General features: G+C 41.8%; 1 protein-coding gene across 1 annotated transcript in view; it reads left to right on the top strand.

Moving 5' to 3' along the window:
- The window catches only part of LOC26533542 (uncharacterized), a 56,872-nt gene that overhangs the window by 33,089 nt on the left and 6,811 nt on the right, over positions 1 to 16,972 (top strand). Inside the window, exon 3 of the mRNA XM_033380857.1 lies at positions 4,167 to 4,465. Coding sequence (XP_033236748.1) covers positions 4,167 to 4,211 — 45 coding nt within the window. The 3' untranslated portion in view covers positions 4,212 to 4,465. The remainder of the gene's footprint in view (positions 1 to 4,166; positions 4,466 to 16,972) is intronic.

Raw genomic sequence — 16,972 nt, 5'->3', positions numbered from 1 at the left:
TCTTGCACTTGCATTTGCCAGTTATCTCGCTCTCTCTCTATCACCCCTGCTTTGTTTGAGGCCACGCCCCCTTTCCAGCATACTTGGAACTTAATCTGGATTTGGTATGCCTGTTGCTGGTGTTGTTGTTGGTATTTTTAGTGCGCGTACCGCTTTGATTCGTTCAAAAATCAATGCGCCGGCCAGAACGAACAATGGTTTCACTCTGGATCGTACTGGTGGTTGGGGTCTGTCTTCAGAGAGTGGGTAGGGGTTCCGGGGCATGTGTGCTTGTGCGTGGTGCGTGTTTGTTGGCCTTTGGTTTTACCTTCCTCTAAGAAGGTTAGGGGGGACAGGGGGCGTTCTCACCGTGTCTCGATCTTTCGTGGCCATCCATCGCTTTGTTGTAATCGCTGTTGTCTTCCAGTACCATTTGAAGTGCCCCACGCCATTTAATTTCAAGTGGTTCCACACTGCCACACACCCCCCTTGACGGCACTCAAGTGTTGCGCCACCACACGGCAAAAGCTTTCACACTTGTACAGAGCATAGCATTTCTATCCCCCAATTACCTTTTCGCTTTGTGTGTGTGACTTTGAGTTGGCATTCGCGATTCGCAATTGGTTTCTGGCCATAACTTCAAATGGAAACCATTTCCCCCATAAAACGAGGTGGTTTCAATGGGTTTCCTTCTTCGATAAAAACTGGAGGGGGTGCTAAGTGATTTTAGTTGGGAGAATGTCAGGAATGGTGATAGGAGGTGGATCACAATTGTACTAGGGAGAGTCGTTCCAGTCATTCCACTCAGAAAATATCTGCACATCTTTTATCTATTACTTTATTCTGGGTAAATATTCTTACCGACAGACTGAAGTTTCGTTTAAAATAAGTCGGACATGGCAGATCTTTCCAATGTCGTACCTTTTAAATTTAGGTAATCTTTTTGTTTGAAATGCTAATTGGCTCCCTATACCCTATGCGGTTCTTTACTTGAGAGAACTACCCTGGTGGATGATCTTGGGGATTTATTAGACACCAACCTAAAGTTTTCTGAGCATATTTCTACCGTGGTAAATAAAGCCATGGGCTGTGCTTAGGTTTATAAAGAGGTGGTCAAAGGAATTTGACGACCCCTATATAACAAAGGCTCTCTACACATACGTCGCTGGTTCGTCCGATCTTAGAATACGGAATACTTAGACTACTTAGATCTCCTATGTATGGTGCACTCAGTACAAAGTTCACCATCCGTAGTTAATCGTAGAAAAATCCACTAGAAACTATTTACCGTTGATAAATATCTATTTAATCTCCAAGATTATTTTATATTAAAAGCTGTATTAAGAATTTAGATGTTAGGAGAACTTGTAGCACATTGAAATCATTTGGATTGACCTAGAAAGCCCCCTCTAAATATCAATATTTCCCTGTCTGCTAGATCTCCATATTCATGATGAGAATTACCGTACAACAAGTCACAGATTTCTCATGGATCTTTTCAGACCCGACTATAATGCAACCCCAATCGTTTTTTTTAGCTTCTAAGCTTCAGGGGGACTCTTTTTTTCTTTTGAACAAAGCTTTTTGTGTCCCATAAATAAGAAATTTTTGACAGGCATCTAATTTTTAAAAACTCATGCATTTAATTGCGACATTAAAAGCACTACTTGGAGTACAAATATTCAGAGGCAGTGGCAGTGGCAGTGGCAGATCTCTCCCCAAATGCTCCCTAAGACAGGGCAGGGCGTCTGGTTTTTTGTCTGGTGGATCGTCGCACATGTCGCTTCGATGTTGTCGTTGTCGTCGTCCCCCATCTCGGAATTATGACAAATATTTACAAAACACACAGAGCTAATGTTCCCATTTCATCGGGCACATAAATAAGTGTTACGAGCCCCCGAGCTCCCACATTCCTCCCGATGTTTTCGTCACAGATTTGAATACGAGAATTTCCCGGCTCGTTCCAGATCCCAGCTTCGAGTGCAAAGTATTTGTGTCACTTAGTTTTGGCCAACACATGGCAACGATTTAAAGAATTACACACTAAATTTAGTGCAGCGAGGCTTGGAGGGTGGAGTGTGAACAAAATGAGGTCTGCTCTGGTTCCGATTCCCCTCGATTTGGTTCCATTCTTCCCATTCTGTCACTCCGCCAAAGATCCAATTAGAGAACTACAAATCTGGCTGACATCCAGAATCGGTACAGAGTGACGTGCATCCATTAAGATCTAAAGGAATGTATGTGGAACTAGAAACGAGCTTAAGATGTCTGGGGCAATGGTGTGGAGGAAGTTGGTATAGGTTATGTGACAGTTCTTTGGGATGATCTTTTGTCTTTTGTAAGAGATAAAAACTATGTTGTAGGCCTGGATGAGTAGATCATACTTGGATGTTGACTTTGCGCACTTTTACATAGAATTTTGAATCGGCATCTGCAGCACGGCTACAAAACTTTTAATAGGCTTTTTCATTCGTGTTGATGAAGTGGATGTACCTGAAGAAATATATTTATTTTTAATACGTTTAAAAGGGGAAGATGATTACATTGCAGATCAGATTTAATTATATTTTACTGAAGACTTCAGAAGCCAAAAATTGTAAGGTAGAAATCTTCGTTATTGCATGGAAGAGCTCTCATTACTGTTGAACACATTTATGATATATTATTCCTAATTTTTAGTAATGAATGGTGGATGATATTCCAAAAGTGCTTAAATATGCTCCCAGGCCAAATATGAAGATTATTCGACCGAATTAAACAGTATTCTAAAAAAATTTCCAATATCTTCGATTCTCTGGTTTTATATGATAAAGTCATAGCCCATAACGGACCTTACATTGTGTCTTTAAGTTAGACATGCATGTATGGTAGGTAGTCTGATAACTGTATAACTCAGGTTTTTATTTGAAAACGCTATCTACATACTCGCCTGTGAGCAAAAACGTTTCTGTACGATTCGATTCGATTGGATCCAATACGATATGATTCGATGCGATTGGATTCTATACGTATGTATATTGCCCGGTTGTAATCATGAACTGAACTAAAATGAAATGAACTTTTACAATGGATAATAAAATATATTTTTGACATGAATTTTCAATCAGAATTTTAATGGCCCTTAATAATAACATGGCTATCAGTTATCAACACACACTCAACAATCGGTTATCAAAGTAATTTTCGTTTGTTCGCTTTTGGTCTGCAGTGCATTCCGCCTCCGCCTCTGCCTCAGCGTCTGGTCTATGCAACCATAGAACCGGTACCCGATACCCATACCCGATACGAAACCCGTACCCGTGCCGGAGCCGATACCAGTCAGCGATCCATCTACTCGTATTGTGTTCCTCTGTGTGGTGTGGTGGCAATATTCATTCCATTCCACCACCGAAGCTATAAATAATTTATTTATAGCTCTTACTCCACTCCATTCCGCTGCGGCGGTGTTCGGTGTTCGACTGTTGATTTAGTGCTTCTTTATAGATCGATAGTTCGTTGCTGCTCAGGGCTGTGCTCGTGTGGGCTCAACGCAGCCATGGGATGGGCTCTAGATGCATAAACAGGATGAGTAGCCTCTGCCTCTGGATCTACTCTCTGACTGACTCGTGACTGACTTTGAACCGTGGAAAGCGTGAACGCACGGGCGTTGGGGACGAGCCTCTCTGCCCCTGCCTATGCCTTTGCCTCTGACTCTGGGTGGGGGGTCTTATCTAATCATCAGAGCCTCGGTACGCGATGGTGGGTTACAGATCGATTGCGCTGTAGTCGTCGATAGGCCCATATATTTAACCTAGAGGCGGCAGATTGAAATAAAACTCCGGTTTTATAGCACCCACAGCCCCCTACTCCCACTCTCTGTAAACCATGGCTGTAACTACATAGTAGTACTGGTACTGCTGCCTTGCACCGTAGATCGAAAGAGAAAACGCGTAAATGGGAAATGTGTATAAATATTTATGACCCGATTTATACAAACAGCAATTTGTATTGTAATTATTGACATTGTACGGGTTCCTGTTCCTATGTGCCCAAATATAGGGTATCTGCTGCAGGCGCTCCTTTAACAATAAGATAATCCTCAAATGAGAAATACTATGTTAAATATTAAGCTTAAACCAAATCGGGAATTGCAGGACCAAGAATGTACGATCTATTGATATTTCCAAACATTGCTTTCTTTATTTCAGATCCCCATCAAGCCGCGTCAAAAGATCTTTAAAGTTTTGGAATAAAGCCCCTGTATGGTACCACCATCGGATACCATAGATCTCCGCTGGAACTTCCCACTTGGTAGGTGAATTTGTTTGCACCTTTGTTGATCGATATTTGTATAATTTACAACATGTAAACGCGACCGACCACCCAATGTAAATAGAGAATGGGAAGAGCGCAGGGCTGGGCAGAGAGAAGTACATACTCCGTAAAGTACTCTGCAAAAGGGAAGGAGAACTCTGCGGATGGCGACACGGAGTCTACCGGTCTGGAGGTTAGTGCTCGAATTTATTGATAAGTTGTAATTATTTTTACGACTTCTTTACGTTCTGTTCTGTTTGCTGGGACTACCTTTGGCCATACGGATAGAGAGATAAACTTTCAGATATACTCGTAACTGTAACTGTGGTATTTATTTAATGGTCACACGTTTGTGGTGAAAGGAACTACTCTCTGGCTTTGCGATGGGGTGTCAGGGGAAAAGCTTACAGATTGATCCATTCTTTCGGGAGCAAAATATTTAATGGAATAAGGTTTCAGAGACATTTATGGATAACAATAAGTTCCTGTACAGGAATGATATCTACCTCTGTCGAAATCTTACTTAATATATTTGCCAGCGTCTCCCAATCACAATATTAAGACCTGATCTATAGATGTTTTTCCAAGATGATCTACCATTTTGGGTATATAAGCCCCCGTCGAGGTATTTTCATCGGCTGTTCGCAAATCGATTATATAAACACTTAAATTAAACCTATTGACCCGATTTCAATCACCGTGTATTTATAACAGTTTTTATGTTTTCCAAACCCTCCCCCCACAATATCTAGAGACCGAAAAATAAATGGAAAATGAAAAGAAAACGAAACGAAATGGGGAAGAGGGAGAGGAAGAGACAGAGAGAGAAAGAACAACAGTGTCCAAAAGCTAATTACCAAACAAACGAAACTCGATTGAATCGATTGATTTTCGATTCGTGGCCAGATAAGCAACCATTGCGCCGATAAAGATTTGTTATCACTGAAAACAGAGGCGCAATCGCAGTCACCGTTCCCACCCCCAACAGGCCCTCCTCCTCAGACGGCAGCCCCACCATGCGCAGTGGCGAGTGAGCGGTGATTGGATTGCCCCAATGCCGAGTGGGAGGAGCCGGTCCCACAGTGGAACCCCCAATTGGTGGCCGCCGACCAGCTTCCGTGGGTGGGAATGGGAGGTGCGAGGTGCCCCACATTCGTTTCTGTGTGCGGAAGGAGCACAGCCCTATGCCAAAAAATATATACAAAAAAATAAAAAAATTAAAACCGAAAACCGAAAGATAACAAATACTACAAATGGTAGAGCCATGTTCTGGGCGGAGCCATCATCGGCTTGGGGGCCTTCTGCTCCACCAAATCAAGGTAAAACAAATACAAATCGAACAAATATATTTGCGCACATTCTGCTTTATTTAGTTAGCAGAACCCAACAAAAATACAGAGCTCTATATGTCCAATACAGCTATACAGACATATGTATCTCTCTTTATACCTGTCCTGTCTCTCCATTTCGCTGCGCTTTTAAATAATTAAATAGTGATTTCAATGTAAACAATGAATGGGGTTTTGTGCACGGTTTTCAGGTCCCAAAAGCAATCAAAGGAGAGTTAAATGCACTAAATATTCACTGTATATTGAAAACAGTTTTTGTTTGGTATTTATGATTTACGGACAGGACTTCAGTTTGATGTTACTTCATGAAATTGAATATTTTGAAAGACTGAACATTTATTTGAATCTTTTTTTAAGTATTTTTATTTTGCATTTTTTAAGAGTTTAAATCTTTAAAATATAAAAATATAAAATTTCGAATGCTAACTACTATCAAATAATGGATTAAATAACTTTTGACTCTTCGTTATTGAAAAATTAAATGAATTAATTTGAAATTACAGAATCCAGACTATAAATTACTGAGTCAATCAAAACTCCTGTAGTGAGAGGGATCCTTTAAACCTTCAATCGTCGTTTATTATTTCCTTCAAATATATTGCAAAAATGTAAAGAAATACAAATTCTCTCTATGATTTAGCCAGAAACAGCTAAGAATAATCGTGGAAATTATTTAATTAAATTATCATGCTCTGTGATCCATGATCTGTGATCCATAAGATTAAATTAAGATTATGTGTCTTTGTTGATGGAAGCTAAGATTATTTTATTTTCAGAGTACACACCATATTATCATATTCTTAACTAGTGTTGGAACTACTGAGAAGACTCTGCTATCCATTAGACAAAAGGTGCTGCTATCTTTTCCCAATTAACTTGAAAAAAGTCATCGTTCACTGCCCTCAAAATATTTGGGGAAAATGTTTAAAAGTTGATGCTCTTGTTAAAAATTAAGATGTCCATTGCTTAGCTGATCTCAGAAAGTTAATTTGATAAAGATCTGACACAATACAATAATTAGAACAAACTCCCATTTGATTATTTGAGTCTAAATTTAGATCCAAGACGTTGAAGGGCTCTCCTGGCATTAATTGTCCCATGGAGTGAGCTGCTGAATCCAGATAATTAACATTTGTCCATTGTCAAAAGTGTCAAGGCGGTTACTTGAAAAGGCAACGACTCCAGTTGCGGCTCCATCTGGGCTGATCTCACGCCTCCGCAGGGTGCGAGTATCCCAGTAACTATATATATATCTGTATATATGTATGAATATATGGGGAGAGTGCTCGTAAAGTATCTGAAGCTCACACAGTGGACGGCTCGTTGTGCAATTAAGAGAAACCACAGAAAAACAACAGAACAGAATGTCTGATGGGAGAACGAGAGACACCCGCACAAAAGCCAAACTGTTTTGATGATGTCATATGTGCATAGGCCACATCTGTATATCTAGATATATGTGAGTGTGTACTATTTGCAACCACTGTTAGATGATCAACAGCAGCACCCAAAGTCGGAATCCAAATTCATGTGCTCATTAATTTATCCAGCCAACCAGCCACCAACCGACGGACAGCAACACAGAGATGGAAGCTCCAATGGGGCTCGCATTGCATGCGATGGATGTCTCCTTCGTCCCACTGTGTAATGTATCGTGTACTCGTACTCGTATCTCATGGATAATTGTCTGGGCCGAGACGAGAGTATCTGTTGCGCTGTTGCCCCCGGAATCTAGACAGTGTGGCCAATTTAGTCTGCTTTGGCAAATCAATTAAATTCAATTAATCCCCCAACACTCTTAATGGAACGTAATGAAAAGGGTGACATGACTACGATGCGGCTACAGTATCTCTATCTGTATCTGTATCTATATATCTGTGGCAGTGCCAACGGATACATGACGTTCCGGAGACACCAATGCCAGAGCCCAGGCCCAGGCCAAAGCCAGACCGGATCGGACTGGTGACTGGAGCCGAGTTGGGTTTGATTGAGCGAGAAAATCGCATGACTGAAACGATTTGACATTCACACTGTTCACAAAAAGTGCAACGAAGAAATCTGATCCAAGAGATATAGCAGGGAGGTTAGATATGAATGGATTATCAAGAAAAAATATAGAATGTGAAGATCTGTATTTCAGGAATCTTATTCTACATGAGACTACCAATATCCTCTATTAATAGTTGTCTCCCAATTGTTCTTTCAGTGCATTGGGCATTTCTTTCTTTCACTTTCATATTGCTTCCCACAATCCCCGCAACGCTGGGGATTCGCATTTGTTAATTGTAAAAAATATCGGTCCCCGGTTCCCCGAGTTTTGATTCAACATCATCTCATCTCATTCACTGCAAAAATGTTTCTCACGCTTCGGAGTTTGACATTTTCGAACTTTTGCATGATTTCAAAAACTTAATTGTTTTTAACTGTTTTATTTGTCTTTTTCTCTTATTCGGATGGAGCTGAAAGCAGAAACGAGAAGGAAATTGGGAGCAGAAGTCGTAAGTGTAATTGCAGTAGTTCATGGAAATGGCACCACATATAGAGGAACTTGTAGAAGGGCGGGAAATATTGTTAAAGTTATGCCGAAGAAAACTACAAAATCGTAGATATAAGATGGGTCGTCAAGCCGAAGACTCGCAACGCGCTGATCCTAGGCAGAAACGGAACCGACCGAGGAGCGCTGCCGCATGACGCGCTGGAATATAACCGAACCGACTAATATTCGAGGAATCGTGAAGTTTATGCTGCTCAACAAGTCAGAGAGCTAGTCAAAAGAGAGCTTCATTAGTGAATAGATCGTTAGGAATTGGAATAAAGATTATAGAAAACTAGAGAAACTTAGATCTAAGAGTGCTTAAACGCAGATTTAAGCTAGGCAGATTAGCCAAGGCTTATATGAAGTTGAGTGGGTTGTATAAACGGGGAACAAAAGAAATTCAAGTAATGTCGAAGTAATGCATAGTTTAAGTACAACAAAAGTGACGTCTTTATTGTAAATTTTATGTATGTATTACTGTAAGGTATTGCGAAAGCCTTTGTCATCATATAATTATTTGGGAGAACTGTTTCGTAATTGTATCCTTTCATTCTTTTGATACAAATACGGCTGCTTCCGTTTGGTGCTCTCAATTTACTTCAACAATGTGCCCAAAACAATCGCTTAAACCGTTTAATGCCAAACAAAATCTGATAATCTGAAAATTACCCACAACATCAACGCATGACAAAAGGGTTGGCCCAGCCCAAAACATTTTTCGGAGTAGAACAAAGCTTGGAAACAATTTGGCGAAATCATGAATAAATTTTGCGGTTAAATTGTTGCATAAATACGGGAGTATTGGATCAGAAGAGCAGAGCGGAACAGAAGGCGCACGTGGCACCGGCCTGGTCCGGCCCAACATACGGTAGCCCTATAATTATGGGATAATGTCGGAGTTCGATCCGACGATGGGGTTGGGCTTGCACGGAAATGGGGGGGCTGATGGGGTGGGAGTGGGAGTTATGCCAGATTGGGATCAAAGGGTAAGTCTCGGCAACATTTGGCAACCTACGACAAGGCAACAAGGCAACAAAAGGAACAATCAGCGCCGCAAGGCGTCATATCCTTACCCTTATCCCGTATCCTGCCTCATCCTGCCACTGTTTTCTCTCCCTGTACCGCACACCCTTTTTGTAATCGCTTTGCTCACGCCTCAGTTCACATGTGACAATATAATAACAAAACATCGGGGGTTGTGGTTGTGGGCCAAGAAAACACGGACTCAGAGCCACCAAAACCTCCGAGGGCTAATGGAAAAGGAACAGACTGTTTACCGAAATGCAACAAATTGAGCAGCGAACCTCAAAACTGGGTTAATCGGAAGGGGTAATTATTTTAATTACAGCCAGAACGCTTTGCTTATGCAAAAATGTCACCTAATAATACCGTTGGCCACAGCTCGCTCGCTAACAGACAGACAGACAGACAGACATTCATTCATTCATTCAGCTGCGGCGATTAGCCCGCACCTTCGCGGCGATTGTACTTTTAGCAACGGTTTTTTAACAAGCTAAAGTAATTAAGCAAATTACTAAGGCCATCACGAGCAGTAAAACGGGGGGCGAGAGGGAATGAACTGCAGGACCATGGAAATGTGGCTCTGAGTTGGAGATGGGAGCGTGAAACTAGACCTTGATATCGAGTTCTGTTAATGAGCGATAGATTGTAGTTTCAATCCTCAATGATATATATTTGTTATTATTTAATTGAAATATTAATTCAAGCCAATTCTACTGCAAATTAAACACAAAAAGGAACATGAAAGATCATACCAAAGAATTAGGAGCGTACTACAAATATTCCATACGACAAAAATATTCCATCACGGCATGCGCCTAGTGATATGATATGTACATACTTATCTGAACTATTGTGTTTTGTTATATTGTGTTATATAATGAAACATATTACCAAATCTATTACTGAATGGAGTTCCACTGGATAGCAGTATTTATTTCCAAATCTTTTCAAATATCTAGGTATTACCTGTAACATAAGAAAAACCTCTCAAAGGCGATGGAGCAAACCAGTCACAGCTGACGGTCCCATCTCTAACTCGGTATAAAAGACAGTAACTCCTTCATTTTGTCAGCTCAGCCAGAGCTCTGAGCTGAGCTCTGCACCGACGAAATTCCCCAAAGAAATCAAGCTAAAAACTATTCACAGGTCAGACTAAGAAGGAAGCAGAAGGTGTAGCCATAGCCCCCCATACATCTACTCGTTGTTCATGCATACATCTATCCAAGGGTGTTTTATGTGTTGTTGGTTGTGGTTTGTGGAACTCTCTATTTGCATATTATGTCATCAGCAGTCCATCAGTTGTGTTGTCTTCAGGGACCGAGCGACCGACCGTCAGCTGGTCGGAAATGGCATTGGGTGGGTGATGGCATCAAGCCCTATCCCATTGTTGAGTGTAAAGTTCAGAGATTATCATGTGCATTTCCCCAATTGGGCCACAGAGTGCATAACTAGTCATTAGAGTCACCTTTTGTTGGCATAATTAAAACAGAGACACACGCTCTTAAGTCGTAAAGTTAATAGCAAGTTGTGGAACCATTTATTAAACGTAACGAGGTTAGTAATGCTCGCCAACTGTCAGCGAGGTCTTTGTTAATATACGCATAAGGAGATTAAATTGAGCTCAAAGGGCTCATTCATTATTGTCTTCAGCAAATGAAGAATATCCAGTGGAGTCATTTAATGGGCATTCTTACAGTGAACGCAGGAGATCTAAAGCCAATCATTGACAGAACATTGAATCAGTAGATGATTCTTCAAGGGTGCGGTGCTCTTCTCTTCGCCACCCAAGTTTGATTTGTTTCAATTGAAGCAAAAATCGAGTGTAAAGAACCGACGAAGAAATCTCCATTCGGAACACGCAACTTCAAAGAGGAAAAGCCCCCGATTGCGATTCCTGGGATCATTTTATGACGGTTGCGTGACTGTTGGCCATCTGGCGGTGATCCCAGACAACTCTACAGACCAGAACAGACCATACAAGACCCTATATGCAGACATATAGACAGCGATGACACTGCAATCCCGATCGAGACCGCTTGGTACCCCATCGATATGATGGGGGCTGATGCTGATGTTGACCAATTAATTGTCATTAAGCGTATTTGAAGATTTTTAATTAAAGCAAAATCTTCAGCTTAATTTAAATTGATCGCCCCAGTCGCTGCCGAAATGTTTTCTCAATGACATTGCGGCCGAAGCGTCGTCGGCGGATTGTTGTGTTGTTGTGGGGGCGTATGCAGGAGGGTGGGGAGGAGGAGGGAGTGATCCCACACCCTCCTCCACGCTTTATTTTAATTACCGGAGATCAAAAGTGGTTAGTACTCGAATATCAGGCAGATAAGAGGATCCATGGGATTGTCATGAGCATGTTTATAGGACATTTTTAGGAATATTTTTTGGGCCTTTTCGAGGTTACGTATACGCATAGCTTTTATAACTTTCTTTTCTTAGGTTAGATGAATACATATTTTTTTAATTTATCCTAATCGATCTGATATATATTTTGTCTTTCAGTTTTAACATTTATCTAAATTTATATTCAGTGTTTGAATGATTAAGCTATCACCATCACTTAAATTTTGATAGTCCTGTCCCACATTCAAAAAATGCTTTTCCTAGTCGTTATCTCATATTAACTACTTTTTATAAGATATACTACCCCCAAAAAATTGCCCCGTTTAATCATAATTCCCATTGAGGAGGCGAATTGAATTGTTTCGCTTCGTGGCTGGTTTCGGGGACTGCATTCGAAATCAGCAGCCGCAGTTTTGACACAAGAGGCGGTGCCACAAGATACGATACGTATTCGTGCTGTTCAGTCCAGAGGCAAACCACCAAACGTTGAATTTCAATTTCAATTTTCGAGGAGAAGTACAATACTCCCATGCGGGTGGTGGGGGCGGTTGGATGATGGGCTTGGAGTTAATTTCTTTTCGGCAATTTGGTGGGTAATTTTTATGTGCGCCTTTTTGATTGGCGGTACATTTCATGTTCAATGCGCGCTGACGGCTTTACGATCCGATATTATTCCGAGTAGTCCCGTTCCGTTCCGTTCGCTATCCCATTCATTATTATTTTCAGTGTGTTCTTATTTTGTATATATTTTTCGCTCTGTGGTTGGGTTAATTTAGTGCGCAATTAGGAAGCACTAAGGTCTTTTTGTTCCATGCCGCGCTCTGAACTTTGGCCCCCAGTCCAGTCACAGTCCATCGGGTGTGTGGTGCCCCTCGGCACTCAGCTCTCAGCTCTCAACCATTCTGCTGTGTTCAGATATGATGATAAAAAGTAGCAACACAGCACATAACACAACACGCTGCTGACCAGCTTACGACTTACGAAAGGTGTTAAGCTATAGTGATAACACGTTGCGATTACAAGCGATTGATTGCTACCAATAGAACACCCGAACAGAGTCCATTCCCAGTACCCATTCAGCCCCAATCCAAGGCGGCGGCAATCACCATCACCTGACTCCGCTCCATCCGCTCCGCCTGTCTGCCTGCCAAAACTTCTGCGGTTTGTTTTTAGGGTTTTCTGCTTATTTTTGGGCCGGCCTTTATCGTAGCGCAGTTCTTTTATCATCGATTGGTGGCTAGTGGCTTGTTGGTGGCTGGTTGATGAGGTGGCATGTGGGCATAAAATCATAAATAAAAATCATTTAACAAATCGTTTTGTGGCCATCGAAGAACACATTTCATTGATAATTGCCCCATGCAATGTTTGAAATGTACTCAAGGCGTTTGTTGCCAACGGAAACGGTTCTGGAAATGAGCAAAATATTTTCAAACGAATTTCTGAAGCTCTATAATTTTCTTAGCATATTTTATGAAGACATGGACATTTTTTAAAGAGTTTTCCTTCATAATTCCTTCTCAACCTATGTTTGAATTTACGATTTTTTCCAAGTAATTATTCATGCCAACCACAACAACAGCTCAATTCCAAAACAGGAAAAAGAAACCCAAGACAAACAAACAAACAAAACACACACAAAACAAGGACTCGGCAGTCCAAGTCCCTGAATCCTGTTTGCATAAAGTGTGACGGTCGAGTGGGCAGCACTTAAGGCCGCCTGTCCAAGCGTCGACGGAACCGAGCCATTACTTAATTATCATAACAACCTGGCCACGGCTTTTGGCCAAATACGAGTACGCGTACGAAAAGGGTTTAGAGGCCACCCGTAAAAAACAACGCCACTCCCAAGGATGGATGGATGATGGGTTTGCCGCCGATGGAACACACGCCGCTAATAAAATAATAAATATCCTGGACGGGCGTTGCCTCCTTCTACCTCTGCACCACACGAAAATTGTCGAAACGAAAACAATTTCATCAACGTAATATGGCATGGAGGGGCATAAAGCACGACGGAGAAAGAGTTGAGTCCTGCGGAGAGCACCGAGCACGGATGACAGGCAGGCAGGCAGGCGGTAAATTGCCATATTTTATGCTCCACTCGCCCCGTTTTTGTCAATTGAAATGCAATTTTCATAAAACACACGTGTATGTGGGTGTGTATCTGTACCGTCTGCCACACGTATCCATGAGGTTAAAAAGTATCAGCCATATAGCTTCTCTTTCTCTCTCTGCTCCCTAATCGATGGCAAAAAGTCACCTCACCGCGTCCGCATCGTGTGACTATTTGTGGGGATACTCGTACGAGCACCGTTCTGCTGGAGTCTCCAGTCTCTCTCCCCTCCCAATGGTGGCTGCTGGCTGGCTCTTCCATGTTATACATAGTCGTCCCCAGTGGAGCACTTGCAAAATGCGACCAAGGCACGTCCTGCAAAAACTCTAATGACAGGCAAATAAATTTCAAGAAAATATATTTCGAAAAATTGATCTGACGTGTCACGCGAGTGTCGAGTGCTGCAGCAGTAGTAGAATCCGGCATCAGCTTCCAAGCCAATAGGTAAAAGAAAATGGTAAGAGGAATGCTCTTAGATATTTCAACGTTCATTTTTGGGATCGAATTTTGAGACATACCAATCGAAGTTTGGAGTTTATGAGTATTTTTAAATATATTTGGACTCTTTTTGTTCCTGATAGATATAAGAATCTCTTGAGGAGAAAATAAAGAGCTTCTTCAAACGAACAAACCTTAGAATATTAAATGAAATATTGTGTTAGTGCAACACCTGAAGATGTTTCAAATCAATTCTTTTTTTTTTCATCCTAGAGAATTTTCCAACATGTAGTTTAATCAAACAAATTTTAGCTATATACATTTGAATTCCTCAAAGGAGCTGTGTATCTCTGTCCAAAAGTCTCCCAACAGTCTCCTGTCACGATTAATACTCAATTCGAGTCCTTCGAAGTACCACGACCGCATCGCGTTTTCCTGTGGAGATAGAGAGAGCCCTGAGCATTCAGCAATAAGCGTTTTTATTACCCATCCAGTGGAATATTTTATTATTCTTCGAAACCGCAGTTGAGTGTGAATGTCAAATGGCAACAGGGCACAGGCGAAAAAGAAGCGATACAAAGATACAAAGATACAGGATACAGCGAGGATGTGAGCTGTTCCCCAGAGTATTCGAGTGCGACATAATGAATTACCTTTATTGACAACTTAATGTTTATAGGTGTCCTGTGTGCTGCGGATGCCCGTATCCCGTATTCTTCTAAGGATGCCGTCAGGTTAAGCGTAGTTAATGGGCAGGTGGATAGGCTGTTGATGTTGATGGTGATGGTGATCCTGTTCTGTGCCTGTCCCCAAGCAATTCCCCATCGAAAGTCGAAGACGATGAATTTTTTAGGATAATTTAGTGGAAGGAAGAGCAGCAGCAGGCGCAGCATCACGAAACACGATGCTCAACATTTCGCATTCAATTGAAATCAACGGCAACAGCCGATATCCTGCAGATGAATTATTAATGGGGCAAACGCCAGCGACGGTAATCAATTGGCGTTGACATCGCGGTCGTCCTGGCACGCGATGCCCTCTAGGAGATGATGATATTCTGATACTGACATCCTCCCTCTCCTCTCTCTCAAGGGTTTGATTAATCGAAAATGAGTTTCTAATTAGCAGCTAAGTGCTTTTAATTGACGTCATGTTGTGAAAATCATTTACTTCTCCTCCTTTTTTTCTTCCCCTTCCCACCAATAGGGAGGGAGGATTGGGGCTCGAAAAGGCCCAAAAAAAGGAAAAGGGAAATTCCACTTTCTTCTGGCCCAGGTTAAAGTCAAATTTGTGCGGCAGAAAATTACAAAAGCATAGCCCGAGGGGCAGTTTTCTCATTCCCAAACCCCCAATCCCCACCCTCCTCGGAAAGTAAAGTTATTTTTTTATCGAAGCTCACATCAAAGACGCTACGCTGCTCGGAAGTGGTCTTAAGTGGGTGTGGCTTTCCACGTCTTTGAAGGCGGAGTCTATTACGAGTAGATATGGATTGTGGATACGAGATATACCCGTATATGGTTGATGGTTTCTCCTGCATTTTCTGCAGCAACTTTGCTGCGTTCGGATACAAAAATGTGACTGCTGATGGCGTTTCAATAAGTCTAGTTAGCAGAACTCCAACTATGGCTCTCCATCGGGTTATGGCATTAAATTAATTAACCCTTTTTGGGCTTGCGTGTTCTAGGGTTACGCTTCGTGATTCCATCTCCTTCTGGTCAAGCGCCTGTTTGTGCAGCCTGGACATACCATTTTGCATATTTCCTTACTCCAGAAACGCACTGCGGGAGATCCTCTTCTATACGTGAGTGGCGGAGTCCTTTGTGGGTGCGCCCATTGCCTTTCGGACATGCTGCTCTTGGGCGCGGTCGCATGTTCAGCTCCTGGCCATGTCTATGGCTACGTCTGGCGACGGCAAATGCGCCAAATCACGTTCCGTCAACAAATATTGAGGTATTCTGCTTTACCAGGTGAGGGTCCTTGTCCTCGTCCTTCCACGCACAAATTAGCATGTCCACCAATAATTGTCCTTTCGTGAAGAGATGACCCGCTGAGATAACTATCCATAGTTGTATCTGATTTCCGTCAACGTTTTTGTCTAGTTTGCGCAGAGCTCTCTCCTTGGTTTTCTTTCCTCCTTTGGGAATTTGATTTGGCCATTAGAATTTTATTGGAAAATCGCGTGCAGCTAATGGGAAATGCCGGGCTTTTTTTTCCTTTCAGCCACAGTCCTGGTACCCCCTTTAAGGAGGAACAAAGATTCTTAGGACTTTAATTGAATTAATTTCGCCAGGTAAAATAAATGGAGAGGAGACTAAAATAAAATACAATTATTCAACAAAATGCAAATATAAATGGGAAAAAAATGATATTTAATTATCGCACTCACAGTCGCAGTCGCAGTCATAGCCGTAGCCCTTCCAACATTCCGAATTTTCAAACAGGACAGCAAAGGCGGTAACTTTGCCTCCATTTGCCTCCATTTTGAATAAATTTGCATTTCACTTGAGTTTCCAGCAGCAACAAGAACACCAGGAGCAACAATAATAAAAGGCAATTGAAAACTTTTGCACAAGTCTCGCTACCAACCCGCTAAGTGACTTGAAACGGAAACGGAAGTTGCTTAACGTCTTTCACAGGACGAAGCCCACGACCAGGGCAAAGAAGGATGGGCAAATGGATCCCCTCTGATCCCTGGAGAAGTCATTCGTGCAAAAGCAGCCAGACAGCAGCCAACAGCCAAGTCGGTGCCGTGCCCAAAATTGAAGTTTAATTTGTTTTTACAAGCACAATTATGGCCAAAAGATGACTCTCAAATGGGGTATGGGATTCTTCATCGTCTTTTTTTATAGAAGAAAACTTTTCAAATATACTTGTAGCCCAGGCCAT

This window comes from Drosophila pseudoobscura, chromosome 4 (genome assembly GCF_009870125.1).
Source record: "Drosophila pseudoobscura strain MV-25-SWS-2005 chromosome 4, UCI_Dpse_MV25, whole genome shotgun sequence".
Lineage (NCBI taxonomy): Eukaryota > Metazoa > Arthropoda > Insecta > Diptera > Drosophilidae > Drosophila > Drosophila pseudoobscura.
This window is presented reverse-complemented; position numbering and strand designations above follow the sequence as displayed.